The following is a 16,252-nucleotide window of genomic DNA, read 5'->3' on the forward strand; positions in this document are numbered from 1 at the left end:
TCCCCGCTGCCCATTGCCCCCCGCAGTCCCGCCCCCCCCGCGCATACGTGCCCAGGTGAGCGCAGCGCCGCGCGTGGCCGTGACACGGTGACACGGTGACACGGTGACACGGTGGCACGTCCCCCGCGCGCCGTGACCGCGCACACGCGCCCCTGTCCCCCCCCGTCCCCCCGGTGTCCCCTCCGTGTCCCCATCACCCCGCTCTGTACCCGCCCTTGCTCCCCCCGTGTCCCCCCACCCCGTGTCCCCCCACCGTGTCCCCACATCCTTCGTGTCCCCTCCTCGTGTCCCCACGCGTGGCACTCACACACCTGGCTCGGGATGGGGACAGAACAGGGACAGCACCGGTGTCCTCCAGGGTCCCAGGTGTCCCCGGGAGCCCCCGGAGCCGTGTCCCCCCGCCGGGGACACCGCCGGGGACACCGCCAGGGGGACACTGGGGAGGGGCGCTCTGCCGGGGGCCACCCCCACGCTGTCACTGGGGGGACAGAGCGGTCCCTGTCCCCACCACCTGTCCCTGTCACCCGGCCCGGGGTGTCCCCAGAGGGAGGGAGGGGTGTCCCCAAGCTGTGTCGCCGTGGGGGTCCCCAGGCGGGGCTGTCACCGCGCTGGTGACGCCGGAGTTGGTGGCACAGCGGTGGTGACACTCGGCAAACACTGTGGTGGCCCTTCCGGGAAGGCCGGCGGTGACACCGGTGACACCAGTGCCCGGCAGGCGCTGGCAGGGCCGGGACACTGGGGACACGCAGAGCGCCCCGCAGCCAGCACGGTGACCTGGGTGACGTCACGGCGTGTCACCTCCCACCTGGCATCCCTCGTGTCCCTGTCCCTGTCATCTCTCTGCCAGCGCCCCTTGTGTCCCCAAACCTCGTCCCAGAGCCCTGTCCCCACTGTCACTCATGTCCCCATCCCTGTCCCCATCCCGTCCAGGGACCCGTCCCCACCACCGAGTGCCACCAGGGGGTGGCAGGGCCACCGAGAGCCCCTCGTCCCCTCCCCCGCCGCTGGGCAGCGATGGGGACCCAAACTGGGAGCACTGGGGACCTGTGGTGCCCCCGCGGTGTCACCTCCCCCAGCCCTGGGGTGTCCCCAGTGTCACCCCCCGCAGGTCCCCGGCCATGCCAGGAGCTGTGGTGGCCTCGTGGCCCCATTTCTGCTGTCCCCCCGCTGTCCCCAAAGGCCGAGGCCCCCCACTCACCTGGGTCCCGCTGCTCGGCCCCCCGCGGATGCTTTTTGGGGTAAGGGCTTCCTGGCTGGGAGGGACAGCAAGCCCAGACCGCAAAAAGACCCGAGAGGGACAGGGACGGTGGCCCCGCGGTGGCGCCGCGGTGACAGGGGAGCGGTGACAAGGAGGGACGATGACGGGGACGCGCGGAGCCCCCGGGACGGGGCCTGTGGTGCCACACGGCCCCCGCGCCCCGAGGTCCCCGCCAGCCCCAGGCTGTCCCCTGTGCCGGGGGACGGGGGACGCTGCCACCCCTGCCTGCCACCCCCCGTGTGTCACCTGCCACGTGCCCCCTGCCACGCGTGCGCTGCTGTGGCACTGGCAGCCGTGAGAGGTGGCACAGAGGGACAGGGACCTGCCACGGAGTGCTGGGGACGTGGCACAGCACCCTGGGCATGGGGGGTGACAGAGGGACAGGGATGTGGCACGGAGTGACAGGGACACGGCACCCAGTGATGGGGATGTGGCACAGCCCGGGGGGACAGGGGACAACATGGAGGAAATGGGGGTGGCACAGCGTGGCAGGGACGTGGCACAGAGGGACAGGGACATGGCACAGAGTGAGGTGACATGGCACAGAGGGACATGGATGTGGCACAGAGTGACACGGATGTGGCACAGGGGGACATGGATGTGGACAGAGTGACACGGATGTGGCACAGGTGGACATGGATGTGGCACAAAGGGACATGGATGTGGCACAAGGGGACATGGATGTGGACAGAGTGACAGGGATGTGGCACAGAGGGACACGGATGTGGCACAGGGGGACATGGATGTGGCACAGACGGACACGGATGTGGCACAGGCGGACATGGATGTGGCACAGAGGGACACGGATGTGGCACAGGGAGACATGGATGTGGCACAGACCCGTGGGGACACGGCGCAGAGTGAGGTGACACGGCACAGAGCAATGCTGATGTGACACAGAGCGATGGGGACACAGAACAGACACTGGGGACATGGCACAGAGTGACATTGACACGGCACAGAGCGATGGTGGCATGGGACAGAGCAGTGCCACCAACTCCTACCAGCACACCCTGGCTGTCCCCAGGCTCTGTCCCGCAGCCACCAGAGCACCGGGGGGTGGCAGGAGGCCACCAGAGGAGCCATGCTCGGTGTCACCAATGGGGCCAGTGCTCGGTGTCACCGGTGGAGCCATGCTCGGTGTCACTGCAGGAGCCGGAGCTCGGTGTCACCAACGGGGCTGGTGGTCGCTGTCACCAACGGGGCCAGTGCTCGGTGTCAGCTCAGGAGCTGTTTCTTGGTGTCACCAACGGGGCCAGTGCTCGGTGTCACCTCAGGAGCTGTTTCTTGGTGTCACCAATGGGGCCAGTGCTCGGTGTCACCTCAGGGGCCAGTGCTCGGTGTCACGGTGGCTGCCAGGTCTGTCTGTCCCGCAGCACTGCAGGGACGTGGCCCATGTCCCCGGTGGCACTGGGGGTGGCAGTGCCCGATCCAGGGTGTCGGAGCCGTGTCCCAGGGCGGTGACAGGACACGCTCGAGGCTCCATGGCCGGGCAGTGGCCCCGTGGCCCCGTGGGCAGTCACTGTCCCCGTGGGCAGCCCGTGGCTCTGTGGCCGGTCCGAGGCGATGTCCCCAGCTCGGGGTCCCGGTGGCAGGGGTGTCCCCGAGGGTCTCTGTAGGGATCCCCCGCTGGTGGCACTCCGGGATCCCCGGGGCAGCTCCAGGGCTGGTGCCACCTGAGGTGCCACCCCAGGGACAGCAGGAAGCGGCTCCGAGGCCACCACCGGGCAGCTGGCTCCTCACCGACGTCACCTGGGCCTGGGCTGAGGTGCCACCATCACCTGCCAGCAGTGAGCGTGTCCCTGCTCCAGCCCACGTCATCCCCAGCCCGTGATCCTGCTCCTCCCCGTGTCCCGTGTCCCTCCCATGTCCCCGTCCCCATCCCACACCTCCATCCCCACCCCGTGTCCCCGTCCCCAAGGAGGCCACCAGAGGAGCCATGCTCGGTGTCACCAATGGGGCCAGTGCTCGGTGTCACCGGTGGAGCCATGCTCGGTGTCACTGCAGGAGCCGGAGCTCGGTGTCACCAACGGGGCTGGTGGTCGCTGTCACCAACGGGGCCAGTGCTCGGTGTCACCTCAGGAGCTGTTTCTTGGTGTCACCAATGGGGCCAGTGCTCGGTGTCACCTCAGGGGCCAGTGCTCGGTGTCACGGTGGCTGCCAGGTCTGTCTGTCCCGCAGCACTGCAGGGACGTGGCCCATGTCCCCGGTGGCACTGGGGGTGGCAGTGCCCGATCCAGGGTGTCGGAGCCGTGTCCCAGGGCGGTGACAGGACACGCTCGAGTCCCCATGGCCGGGCAGTGGCCCCGTGGCCCCGTGGGCAGTCACTGTCCCCGTGGGCAGCCCGTGGCTCTGTGGCCAGTCCGAGGCGATGTCCCCAGCTCGGGGTCCCGGTGGCAGGGGTGTCCCCGAGGGTCTCTGTAGGGATCCCCCGCTGGTGGCACTCCGGGATCCCCGGGGCAGCTCCAGGGCTGGTGCCACCTGAGGTGCCACCCCAGGGACAGCAGGAAGCGGCTCCGAGGCCACCACCGGGCAGCTGGCTCCTCACCGACGTCACCTGGGCCTGGGCTGAGGTGCCACCATCACCTGCCAGCAGTGAGCGTGTCCCTGCTCCAGCCCACGTCATCCCCAGCCCGTGATCCTGCTCCTCCCCGTGTCCCGTGTCCCTCCCATGTCCCCGTCCCCATCCCACACCTCCATCCCCACCCCGTGTCCCCGTCCCCAACCCGTGTCCCCATCTCCATGGCACTGTCTCCACTCCATGTCCCTGTGCCCACCCCACATCCCCATCCATGTCCCATGTCCCTGTCCCCATCCATGTCCCATGTCCCTGTCCCCATGGCAGGTCCCCACTCCCAGCCCTGTCCCCACCCTGCAGCCCCACCACGCCGGTGACAGGGACGGTGACACTTTGCTGGCTGCCACCCCCATCCCTGCGTCCCCCCGGGCCAACTCCTGCCAGAGCAGGAGGGCGGGGGGGCCACGGCCAAGGCCACAGTCCCCTGTCACCCCCCGATCCCGGGGGGACATCCCTGTCACCCCCCGATCCCGGGGGAGCCCCGTCGGGGGGATGAAGGGGACAGAGGGGACATCCCTTGGTGGCTGTGCCGGCGGGGACTTGGGGGTGGCTCCCCCTCACCCGGGGGTCCCCCAGAGCTTGGGAGGGGCTCAGAGGGGGCCGGGGGGGGACGCAGAGGGCCCTTGAGCGGTGCCAGCAGCCGTGGGCGACCGCAAGGGGACGGTGGCGGTGACAGTGGCCGTGAGTGGCACAGACCTTTCCAGATCTCTGGGGGCGGCCTGGGGGTCCGCTGGGGGGGCAGGGCGGTGCCGCCCCCCGGGGGGGCTCGGTGTGACCCCCCCGGTGGCAGCTGGAGCCGAGGGACCCCCGGTGCCCCCCCGGGACAAAGGGGACATGGGGGGGGCAGGGAGGGGCCCCGGGGGGGTCACGACCCCCGAGGCCCGCGTCTGCCGCTATTCTGGGGACAAAGCGACAAATATAGAGCGGCCACTCCCGGCACGGGGACACCCCCGCGGGGGGGCGGCGGGACACGGGGGGCGGGCACGGGGACACCCCACGGGGACACGGACACGGGGACAGCGACACGGCGGGGACACGGGGCGGGCCGCCGCGGGGGGACGGGCACGGGGACAGCGACAGGAGGGGACACCAGCGCCGGGCAACAAGGGGCACCGGGACATGGGGACACCGGGAGGCAGGACAAGGGGACACCGGGACACCGGGACACAGGGACATGGTGACACTGGGACACCGGGACAGGAGGATACTGGGACATGGGGACACAGGGACATGGGGACAAAGGGACATGGTGACACTGGGACACCGGGAAGTGGGGACACTGGGACATGGGGACACCGGGACATGGGGACGTGCGGGTAGTGGGACACCGGAACATGGGGACACTGGGACACCGGGACACAGGGACATGGGGACAAAGGGACATGGTGACACTGGGACACCGGGAAGTGGGGACACTGGGACATGGGGACACCGGGACATGGGGACGTGCGGGTAGTGGGACACCGGAACATGGGGACACTGGGACACCGGGACACAAGGACATGGGGACAATGGGACACCGGGAAGTGGGGACACTGAGACACCGGGACATGGGGACACAGGGACTCAGGGACGTGGGGACACTGGGACATCGGGACACCGGTACGCCAGGACGTGGGGACACTGGGACAGTCGGACATGGTGACACCAAGACACTGGGACATGGGGACACAGGGACATGGTGACACTGGGACACCGGGACAGGGGGATACTGGGACATGGGGACACCGGGACACGGGGAGAGGGACAGGGTGCAGGACGAGGGGACAGGAACAGGGACGGGAGGGGCGGGACGGTCACAGCTGCAATGGGGCCGGGACCGGGCCGAGATGGGGTGGGGCTGAACTGGGATGGGCTGAACTGGGATGGGCTGAACTGGGATGGGCTGAACTGGGATGGGCTGTACTGGGACCGCGCTGTTCCGTGTTTGTCGTTCCGGCCGGCCCCGCCAGGTGGCGCCATTTCCCTTTCGGCTCGGGCCGAGGGAGCCCGCCCAGTACGGACCAGTACGGACCAGTACGGACCGTCAGAAACGCCCAGGGCTCCACAAAGCCGCTCAGAGCCCCCCAGACCCCCCCAGACCTGACCAGAGACCGCCCGCGCCCCCAGAGCCGCGGCTGGGGCAGGAGGGTGGGGGACTGGGGACAGCGACAGGGGACAGCCCCCCCGCCCTCCCCATCCCGTTAATTACGGTCGTTGCCCGGCGTTAATTATCGATCCAGCCGCTCCATGTTAATTGGCTTTGGGTTCAATTAGCCCTGCCCCCTCCAGCCCCCCAGCCCGGAATCGATCCGCGGCGCGGGGACAGCGGGGACAGCGCGGGGGGGCAGCCACAGGGACCCCGCGGGGCGGGGGTGACCCTGGCGCTGGGGTGCGGGTGACGGGGGGAGCCCGGGGTCAGTCTGGGGTTCAGGGGTCGCACTGGGAGGGGGCCAGGTGGGGGTCCAGCAGTGGGACCCAGAGCTGAGGTTCAGGGTCTGCAGCCACTCTGGGACCTAAATCTGGGGGCCAGGTGGGGGTCCAAGGTCAGGGGCTGTTCTGGGGTCCCAGAGTGGGGAGTCCACAATTGGGTCTGGGGTCCCACTTTGGGTCCCAGGGTCAGGGCCCAAGGGTGGGACCTGCAGGTGGGACCCAGGGTGGGGTCCCAGGATGGGGTCCAGATTTGGGGGCTCCACTTGGCTCCGGGGGATTTGGCTGCTGTTCTTGGGGCTGCCCCCATCTCCCCCATCCAGACCCCCCAGAGCCAGGACAGGGCCGGGGGTCCCAGGGCTGCACCCCCAGAGAGAGACCCCCCCCACCCACGAGTGCCCGGGGTCCCAGCACCGGTCCGAGGGGATGGGGGGGGCTGACCCCAGCACAGAGGGGACCCCAAAAAAGCAGGACGCTTCACTACGTTTATTGGGCCTCTGCAGCTTTAAATACAGGCCAGGATTTGGGGGGCTGTGCCCCCCAGCACCCACCACTTTCTGGAACTGCCTCTCCTTGCGGGGCTCCACCATCACCAGCCCCTCCTTGACCAGCCCCAGCCCCACGTCGCTCTTGGAGTCGGCGAACTGCAGGGTGACGTGGGGGCAGCCGGGGCCCAGGTGCTCCACGTTGAGCAGGCACTGCGTGTTCTGGATGTCCCTCACCACGCTGTCCACGGCGTCCGCGCGCGCCTCCTCCTGCGCCGCGCGCCCGTCAGCGGCCCCGGGGCACGGCCCGCAGCCCCGGCACCCCCCCAGACCCTCAGGGAGCCCCCACGTCTGGCAGGGACCCCCAAACCCTCAGAGATCCCCTGTGGCCTTCAGGGACCCCCCAGATCCCCAAGGATCCCCCCCGACCCTCAGATTCCAGGGGCTCCCGGGTGTTTTGGGGACACCCACAACCCACTGTGGGTTTGGGGTAACCCTGGGATTGGGGTGTGGGGGGTGCTGGGGTTACCCTGGGATCCGTTCAGGACTGGGGTCAGGGTTGGGGTCAGGGCACACACTGGGGAGCTGGGGTTGGTGTTTGGGGTCAGGAGACACATTGGGATCCCAGGTTCAGTGTTCCCAACTGGGACCAGGTTTGGGGTTGGGGTCCACAGGTGGGACCTGGGGCTCAGGGTGTGGGTCTGGGGGCCACGGTGGGACACGGGGTGGAGCTTCGAGGTCAGGGGCCACAATGGGGGCCCAGGGCTGGGCCCAGGTGTGGGGTCACAGCGGGAGCCCCCCCGTACTCACGTCCTGCGGCACCTGGATGAAGGCAAAGGTGTACTCGGTGGCCTGGGGCGGCAGCACCCGCGGAGAGAACGCCGGCGGAAGCGGGGCCAGGCGGCTCGGGGGCAGCGTCTCCTTCTGCGGGGACACCGGGTGGGGACACCACGGGGACATCAGTGAGGGCGAGACAGCGCGGAGGACACCAGGGACACCAAGGGGATGGAGGGATGGATGGATGGATGGATGCATGGATGGATGGATGATGGATGGATGATGGATGGATGGAGGGATGGAGGGAGGGATGGAGGGAGGGATGGATGGATGGATGATAGATGGATGGATGATGGATGGAGGGAGGGATGGATGGAGGGAGGATAGAGGGATGGATGATGGATGGATGGATGGAGGGAGGGATGGAGGGAGGGATGGATGGATGGATGATAGATGGATGGATGATGGATGGAGGGAGGGATGGATGGAGGGAGGATAGAGGGATGGATGATGGATGGATGGATGGAGGGAGGGATGGAGGGAGGGATGGATGGATGGATGATAGATGGATGGATGATGGATGGAGGGAGGGATGGATGGAGGGAGGATAGAGGGATGGATGATGGATGGATGGATGGAGGGAGGGATGGAGGGAGGGATGGATGGATGGATGATAGATGGATGGATGATGGATGGAGGGAGGGATGGATGGAGGGAGGATAGAGGGATGGATGATGGATGGATGGATGGAGGGAGGGATGGAGGGAGGGATGGATGGATGGATGATAGATGGATGGATGATGGATGGAGGGAGGGATGGATGGAGGGAGGATAGAGGGATGGATGATGGATGGATGGATGGAGGGAGGGATGGAGGGAGGGATGGATGGATGGATGATAGATGGATGGATGATGGATGGATGGATGATGGAGGGATGGATGGATCCACGGATGGATGGATCCATGGATGGAGCGGATCCATGGATGCATGGATCCATGGATGGAGGGCTGCTCTCCCCCCAGTTTCCCCGGTGCCACTCACGTTGCCGTAGTCAATGTAGAAAATGTGCACTTTGCCACCTGACTCCACCTTCTCCACCCGGGCACGGTACCTGCAGGGAGGGATTTTGGGGATTTGGTCCTCACCCCACACCCCACGGCTGCCCTGGCCCAGCCCATGGGGTCACGCCGTCCCCTCCTCACCATTCCCCGTCGACAAACTTGGCGATGCAGAAGTCGCCGCGGCGCGGGACGAAGGAGCCCTCCACGGGCGGGTGGGCGCCCACCTCGGCGCGCATGTTCTCCATCAGCTTCTCCAGCTGGGCTCCTGCGGGGCCCCGATCCAGGATACACCCCCAGCCCCATCCCAAACCGGACCCCAACCCCGCTCCTCAGTGTGCCCACAGAACCCCAAGTCCCGACAGTGACTTCAACAGTGATCCTAAACCTGCATCTCAACCCCAGACCCTGCCCCAAGACCTTAACCTGTGGACCCCAGACCTGGATCCCAATCATGGACCCTGCCCTGGTCCCAAAAATGGCCCTGGGGGGTGGAGGGGTGACCCCACATCTCCCTGGGCACACAGATTTGGGCGTTACCCACCAAACCCACAGATCCTCATCCCATCCAACTCGCCCCACCACGCCCGCTCTGGGGAGCACCCCTGGGTGCTGGGGGTGCCCAGGTGTCCCCCCCGTACCTGTCTCCACGTCCTGCACGTAGAAGTGGAGGTCGTCGGTGATCTCGGTGACGAACACGGGTTTGTAGTTGGCCGTGCGCTCCTTCTCCTCCAGCACCGGCACCACCTCCTCCACCGGCGTCTCCTCGTAGTGCGACCACACCTGGGGGGACACGGGGACACGGCCACGCTCCAGGTGACAGCAATGGGAGGGTGGGGGCTGGACCCGGCAGTGGGAACATGCCCAGGCCTCAGCTTGGGGGATTGTGGGTGGGACATCCCTGGGGTGGGACATCCCTGGGGTGGGACATCCCTGGGGTGGGACATCTCTTGGCCTGTGACCATCATCTCTTGGGGTGGGGACATCTATCTCCAGAGATGGGACATTCCTTGAGGTGGAACATCTCTTGGGATGGGGACATCCATGGTGGTGGGATCACCTCTCGGCGTGTGGGCACCCAGTGGCTGGGAACATTAACTGGGGTTGTGACACTCCCTGCAGTGGGGCCGTCAGCTTTTGGGGTGGGGACATCCCTTTGCACAGGGACATCTCTTGGGATGGGGACACCCCTCAGAGTGGGAAGGTCTCTCAGCATGGAGACACCTCCTGGACTGAGGCCACCTCCTTCCACAGGGACATCCTTTGGTGGGCACACCTCTCAGGGTGGGGACATCCAGTGTGCTGGGGCCATCTTTTGGGACAGGGCCATGTCCCTGGGGTGGTGACACTGCTGGGGAGGGTCCCCTGACCCCCCTCACCTTCTCCTTCCTCTGCTTGGCCGCGTCCTGGGCGGCCAGCAGGGCCTTGCAGTAGGGGCTGCGCTCGGCCGTGAAGTGCACGCGGGACAGCGCCTGCTCCACCAGCGCCACCGACAGGTTCACGCCCTCGATGTGCAGCCACCCGATGAAATTCCCGGCCTTGTCCATGCTCTCCACCTCCACCTCAACCTGTGGGATCCCGGGAATCTCGTGAGCTGTGGGTCCCTGTCCCCACCCCAGCCTGCCCCAGCTGTCACCTCCTCCCGGCACTCTGAGCTCGCCCAGGTGGGGCCCCCACAATCACCTCCCTGCACCCAGCCTGGGCCCAGGGACCCCCAAGGTGCCAGCCCAAAGTGTCCCCCTGAGGTGCGGGACAAGGGACATGGGGGACGCACCCACGGGGAACACAAAGCCACCGGGTCCTGCCACATCCTATATCGTGTTCCACCTGGGTATCCCGTCCTGGGAATCACACCCCACCCCGGCATGGGTTGGACTTGTGGCCAGTGTGGCCCTGGGGACAGCACATGGCACAGGACAGTGCCAGGTGTGTGGCCAAGGCACTGGGGACAGCAAGGCTTGGGCCCAGGGTGACACATGGGCCACACCACGATGGTTCAACCCCCGGCCGTGGTCAGCGGGTTTGGCTTTGCCAGCGCTGCCACACGGAGCCTGTCCTGCCCCTGAGCTCACCCATCCCACCACAACTGCTCCCGCTGCTCCCCAAAGCCTGGAGGTGTCCCACGGCCCCTGCACCACGCTGGCCACGGCACCGAAACCGGCCACGGCACCGAAACCGGCCATGGCACCACGCTGGACAGTGCACCACACTGGCCATGGCACCAAAAACTGGCCACAACACCAAAACCGGCCACGGCACCATGCTGGACACTGCACTGCTCTGGCCATGGCACCAAAACTGGCCACAGCACCACACTGGACAGTGCACCACGCTGGCAATGGCACCAAAATTGGCCACAACACCAAAACCGGCCACGGCACCACAGTGGACACTGCACTGCTCTGGCCACGGCACCAAAACTGGCCACAACACCAAAACTGGCCATGGCACCACACTGGACACTGCACTGCTCTGGCCACGGCACCAAAACTGGCCACGGCACCACACGCTGGACAGTGCACCACGCTTGGCAAGGGCACCAAAACTGGCCACAACACCAAAACCGGCCACAGCACCACACTGGACACTGCACTGCTCTGGCCACGGCACCAAAACTGGCCACAACACCAAAACCGGCCACGGCACCACACTGGACAGTGCACTGCTCTGGCCACGGCACCGAAACCAGCCACGGCACCATGCTGGACAGTGCACCACGCTGGCCATGGCACCAAAACTGGCGACGGCACCATGCTGGACAGTGCACTACTCTGGCCACGGCACTGAAACCGGCCACGGCACCAAAACTGGCCATGGCATCGTGCCAGTCACGTCACCACACCGGCCGTGTCACACCAGCCTTGGCACCGCAGTGGACAGGGCATCACAGAGGAGAGAGCACCCCACTGGCCATTGGGCACCAGTGTGGGTGGTGGCACTGTGGCAGACACAACGGTGTCACCAAAACCGGCCATGGCACTGTCCATGGCACCGCACTTGCCAAGGCCGGTGTGTGGCAGGGACACGGCCCCAGGCCACCTGCTGTCCCCAGGCATGCCAGTGCCAGGCTGGCCCCTGGGGTCAGCACCCCGTGCACGGCTGTGGCACCTCCCCAGTGCTGCAGGGTGACACTCTGGGTGACAACAGTGTCCCTGTCCCCCCGGTGACACCACTGGGTCACTGGCCAGGGGACTCGCAGGACAGCGATGGACTCAGGACAAGATGTGGCCACTGCAGTGAGCAGGGAACATGTGGGACCCACCCGTGGGGCACAGGAGGCCACCAGGTCCTGCAGCTCCTGTGGGGGGACATCAATGGAACAGCTGCAGCCCCCTGGGGACGCGCCACCATCACGGGGACAGTGACCCCCGTGAGGAAGGACAGGAGGGTCCCAGGGCACTGCCAGACAGCGTGTCCCAGAGGGGCCACCAGCCCCACCGAGGTCCCCAGCACCCACTGGTGGCACTCAGGTGACAGCTCCAAGTGCCACAGTGCCACCAAGAGCAGGGGGGGCCATAGAGTGCCTATAGGGGTGCAGGTGGTGTCGTGCCCCCCAGTCCCAGGGGGAGGAGGGGACAAGGCACTGCTGGGGGTGCAGAGCCCGGGCCCCAGGGAGCAGCAGCAGCACCTCCGGGTCTCGTGGTCCCTGTCCCCTGCCCCCGGCAGTCACCCCGTGTCCCCCTCCACCCCTGCGGGGTCGCTGCTCCCCATCAGTGTCACAGCGTGTGTCGGGTCTCAGCCCCAGGGCCGGGGGGCTCGCGGGGGGCCGGAGCCGGGGTCCCCCCATTCCCTGTCACCTCGAGCCCCGCGCTGTCCCCGTCCCTTCCGTCCCTCCCTCCCTCCGTCCGTCCCTCTGTCCGTCCGTCCATCCGCCCCCCTCCGCCCCGAGGAGGGGTCGCTCAGGGAGCGCCCCCCCCCTCCACGAGCCCCGAGCGGGGCTGCGGGGAGGGGGAGGAGGAGGAGGAGGCGGCGGGAGGGAGGGAGGGAGGAGGAAGAGGAGGAGGAAGCGGCGCTCCCCGAACCGCGTTTTTCCCTCTCCCGGGGGGGGCTCCCCGCGATTTATTTATTTATTTCGGCCTATTTTTAATCTTTATTTTCCTGTTTTATTTTTAGGTTTCGTCCGGGTTGTTTGGGGTTTTTTTGGTTTTTTGTTTTTTTTTTTAATATTTTGAATTTTTATTTTTAGTTTTTCATCCGATTTTAGCCTTATTTTAACTTTTATCCTCATTTCCGTTCTTATCTTGATTTGATTTGGTTTTAGATTTTTATTCCGTTTTTACCTCCTTTTCCAATTCCCTTTCCTGGCCAAATTTTTTTTTTTTTTTCCCATTCCCATTTCCCTCCCCGTCTTTCATTTTTTTTTTTCACTTTTTCTCTCCTCCGCTCCCTCCCCTTTTCCCAATTCTTCCTTTTATCCCCGCTTCTTTTTTTTAATTATTTCCTTTTTCACCACTTTCCCCGCGTTCCCCCCCCCCCTTTCCCCGCGGCCTGGGGGGGGCGGCCATGCCGGCCCCGCCGAGCCCCCCGGGCCGGCCCCACGGGCGGAGGTGCGAGGCCGCGGGCTTGGCCGCGGTCGGGGGCTGCCGGGCCCCCGCTTAGCCGGGCCGGCCCCCCCCATCCTGCACCGCAGCCTCCAGGAGCCATTTTGTCTTTTTTTTTTCCGGGCCCCCCAGCTCGTGGGAGCCGGGAGAGGGGGGGGCCCCGAGCCCGTTCTGCTGTTCTCGCCGCCATCCCCAGACGATGGTGAATGATGAACGTGCCACACCATGAAGCTCTTGTGGCAGGTAACTGTGCACCACCTCCGCCGCCACCGCCGCCACCGCACCTGGCCGGGGCTCCTGGCCGCCTCCCTGACCCTCCACGCGTGGCTCCTGGCCACGGCCGCCGCCTCGCCGGGCCCCCAGAGCTGCCCCTCCGTGTGCTCCTGCAGTAACCAGTTCAGCAAGGTGGTGTGCACCCGCCGCGGCCTGGCCGAGGTGCCCCCCGGCATCCCCTCCAACACCCGCTATCTCAACCTCATGGAGAACAACATCCAGATGATCCAGGCGGACACCTTCCGCCACCTGCACCACCTGGAGGTGCTGCAGCTGGGCAGGAACGCCATCCGGCAGATCGAGGTGGGCGCCTTCAACGGCCTGGCCAGCCTCAACACCCTGGAGCTCTTCGACAACTGGCTGACGGTGATCCCCAGCGGGGCCTTCGAGTACCTGTCCAAGCTGCGGGAGCTGTGGCTGCGCAACAACCCCATCGAGAGCATCCCCAGCTACGCCTTCAACCGCGTGCCCTCGCTCATGCGCCTCGACCTGGGCGAGCTCAAGAAGCTCGAGTACATCTCCGAGGGCGCCTTCGAGGGCTTGTACAACCTCAAGTACCTCAACCTGGGGATGTGCAACATTAAGGACATGCCCAACCTGACGCCCTTGGTGGGCCTGGAGGAGCTGGAGATGTCGGGCAACAACTTCCCCGAGATCAAACCGGGCTCCTTCCACGGGCTCAAATCCCTCAAAAAGCTCTGGATTATGAACTCGCAGATCAACCTGATCGAGCGCAACGCCTTCGACGACCTGACGGCGCTGGTGGAGCTCAACCTGGCCCACAACAACCTGTCGTCCCTGCCCCACGACCTGTTCGCCCCGCTGCGCTACCTGGTGGAGCTGCACCTGCACCACAACCCCTGGGACTGCGACTGCGACATCCTCTGGCTGTCGTGGTGGCTGCGGGAGTACATCCCCACCAACTCCACCTGCTGCGGCCGCTGCCACGCCCCGCTGCACATGCGGGGCCGCTTCCTGGTGGAGGTGGACCAGACCTCCTTCCAGTGCTCGGCGCCCTTCATCATGGACGCGCCCGCGGACCTCAACATCTCGGAGGGGCGCGTGGCCGAGCTGCGCTGCCGGACGCCCTCCATGTCCTCGGTGCGGTGGCTGCTGCCCAACGGGACGGTGCTGAGCCACGCCTCGAGCCACCCGCGCCTCTCCGTGCTCAACGACGGCACCCTCAACTTCTCGCACGTGCTGCTGACCGACACCGGCCTCTACACCTGCATGGTGACCAACGTGGCCGGCAACTCCAACGCCTCGGCCTTCCTCAACGTCAGCACGGCCGAGCTCAACACCTCCAACTACAGCTTCTTCACCACCGTCACGGTGGAGACCACCGAGATCTCCCCCGAGGACGTGTCCCCCAAGTTCACCAAGCCCGTGCCCACCACCTCGACGGGCTACCAGCCGGCCTACACCACCACCACCACCGTGCTGGTGCAGACCACGCGCCCGCCCAAGCAGGTGGCCGTGCCCACGGCCGACGCCGGCGACAAGCTGCAGACCAGCCTGGACGAGGTGATGAAGACCACCAAGATCATCATCGGCTGCTTCGTGGCCGTGACGCTGCTGGCCGCCGCCATGCTCATCGTCTTCTACAAGCTCCGCAAGCGCCACCAGCAGCGCAGCACCGTCACCGCCGCCCGCACCGTGGAGATCATCCAGGTGGACGAGGACATCGCGCCGGCCGCCGCGGCCACGCCCGCGGCCGCCCCGGCCGGCGGGGCAGGGGAGGGGGCCGTGGTGCTGCCCAACATCCACGAGCACCTCAACTACAACACCTACAAGGCCGGACACGGCGCCCACTGGACAGAGAACGCGCTGGGCAACTCCCTGCATCCCCCCGGGACCACCCTGGCCGACCCCTATTTAATCCAGACCCACCCCAAGGAGAAAGTTCAGGAAACCCAGATATGACTCTTTTTTGGGGGCTTTTTCCTGCTTTTTTTTGGGTCGTCGTCCCCCCCCCCCATCCAATCCCGGCCCCGAATTATTATAAACGCAATAGATGCACAAAAGCAGAACTCCAAAAAGAAGGAAACCCAGGAGAATTCCTCAATACTAAGGAAAACCAGGAGAATTCCTCAATAATAGACACAACTTTTGTACAGGGGGGGGGAGAGACTCTTTTTCGTGTACATGCTTCTATAGCCAACCTCGGGGCCGAGAAGAGCAGCAGATTCTATTAAAATTTAACGAAACCCACCCAAAACTCCTACAAAAAACCACTATTTTCTAACTCGCAGGTTCTATTTAAACACAAAAAGAAACAAACCAGGAGAAACAGAGGAAAAAAAAAAAAATCGGTAATAAGAGGAAAAATCCCCGTGCTCGGGGCCGAGCGGCGGTGCCGTGGCGCGGGGGGACGCGGGGGACGCCGGAGCGGTGGCAGAAGCTGTCGGGGTGGGGTTTGGGGGGGTTCGGGGTGTTCTTGGGGGTTATTTGGGGGAGGGGGTGAGGTCGGCCCCCCCCACCCCGCGGCGCTGCCCTTGGCCGCGCGCCGGCAGCTCCGGCGTCACCGGAGCGGGATCTCGGCCCCGCGCCAAGACCTTCCCAATGCAATAAAGGAACGGATTTTGGGGGGTGGGGGGCTTGCTCTGCACCCCCTTTCCCACGGTGTTTGTCACCCCCCCGGGCCCCCCGGACCCCCCGGCACAGGGCTACGGCTCCTGGGGGGCTGGGGGGGCCCCCACGGGAGACCTGACCAATGATTGTAACCACCTTCACTAAAAACGGCATTTTTAGTCCTTTTATTTGAATGGGGGGGAGGTGTGGGGAACACCCCCCCGTCCCCGGGAGGGGGTGACGATGGGGACACCCCCTCCAAGGGCTGCTCACGGAACGGGGGGGGCTGGGAGAAATTAAG

At 65.8% G+C, this 16,252-nt stretch overlaps 2 protein-coding genes across 2 annotated transcripts in view; one reads left to right on the top strand and one right to left on the bottom strand.

Moving 5' to 3' along the window:
- Positions 1 to 4,426: 4,426 nt before the first annotated feature.
- SND1 (staphylococcal nuclease and tudor domain containing 1) overlaps positions 4,427 to 16,252 on the bottom strand; it is an 81,161-nt gene continuing 69,335 nt past the window's right edge. Inside the window, exons 15-21 of the mRNA XM_041470265.1 lie at positions 9,946 to 10,134; positions 9,208 to 9,349; positions 8,711 to 8,834; positions 8,550 to 8,619; positions 7,541 to 7,654; positions 6,730 to 7,000; positions 4,427 to 4,566 (exon numbers count right to left, since the gene is read on the bottom strand). Of these exons, the coding sequence (XP_041326199.1) occupies positions 4,427 to 4,566; positions 6,730 to 7,000; positions 7,541 to 7,654; positions 8,550 to 8,619; positions 8,711 to 8,834; positions 9,208 to 9,349; positions 9,946 to 10,134 (1,050 nt within the window). The remainder of the gene's footprint in view (positions 4,567 to 6,729; positions 7,001 to 7,540; positions 7,655 to 8,549; positions 8,620 to 8,710; positions 8,835 to 9,207; positions 9,350 to 9,945; positions 10,135 to 16,252) is intronic.
- LRRC4 (leucine rich repeat containing 4) lies at positions 13,235 to 15,867 on the top strand. The gene has a single exon (XM_041470240.1). It carries the CDS (start codon positions 13,333 to 13,335, stop codon positions 15,301 to 15,303), a length of 1,971 nt encoding a protein of 656 aa, XP_041326174.1. The 5' UTR covers positions 13,235 to 13,332; the 3' UTR covers positions 15,304 to 15,867.

This window comes from Pyrgilauda ruficollis, unplaced genomic scaffold (assembly GCF_017590135.1).
Source record: "Pyrgilauda ruficollis isolate IOZ18807 unplaced genomic scaffold, ASM1759013v1 scaffold243, whole genome shotgun sequence".
In the NCBI taxonomy this organism is placed as follows: Eukaryota; Metazoa; Chordata; class Aves; order Passeriformes; family Passeridae; genus Pyrgilauda; species Pyrgilauda ruficollis.

Bases quoted from the DNA above. Each gene is read 5' to 3' on its own strand.
- LRRC4 (XM_041470240.1), top strand. From the start codon at position 13,333: ATGAAGCTCTTGTGGCAGGTAACTGTGCACCACCTCCGCCGCCACCGC.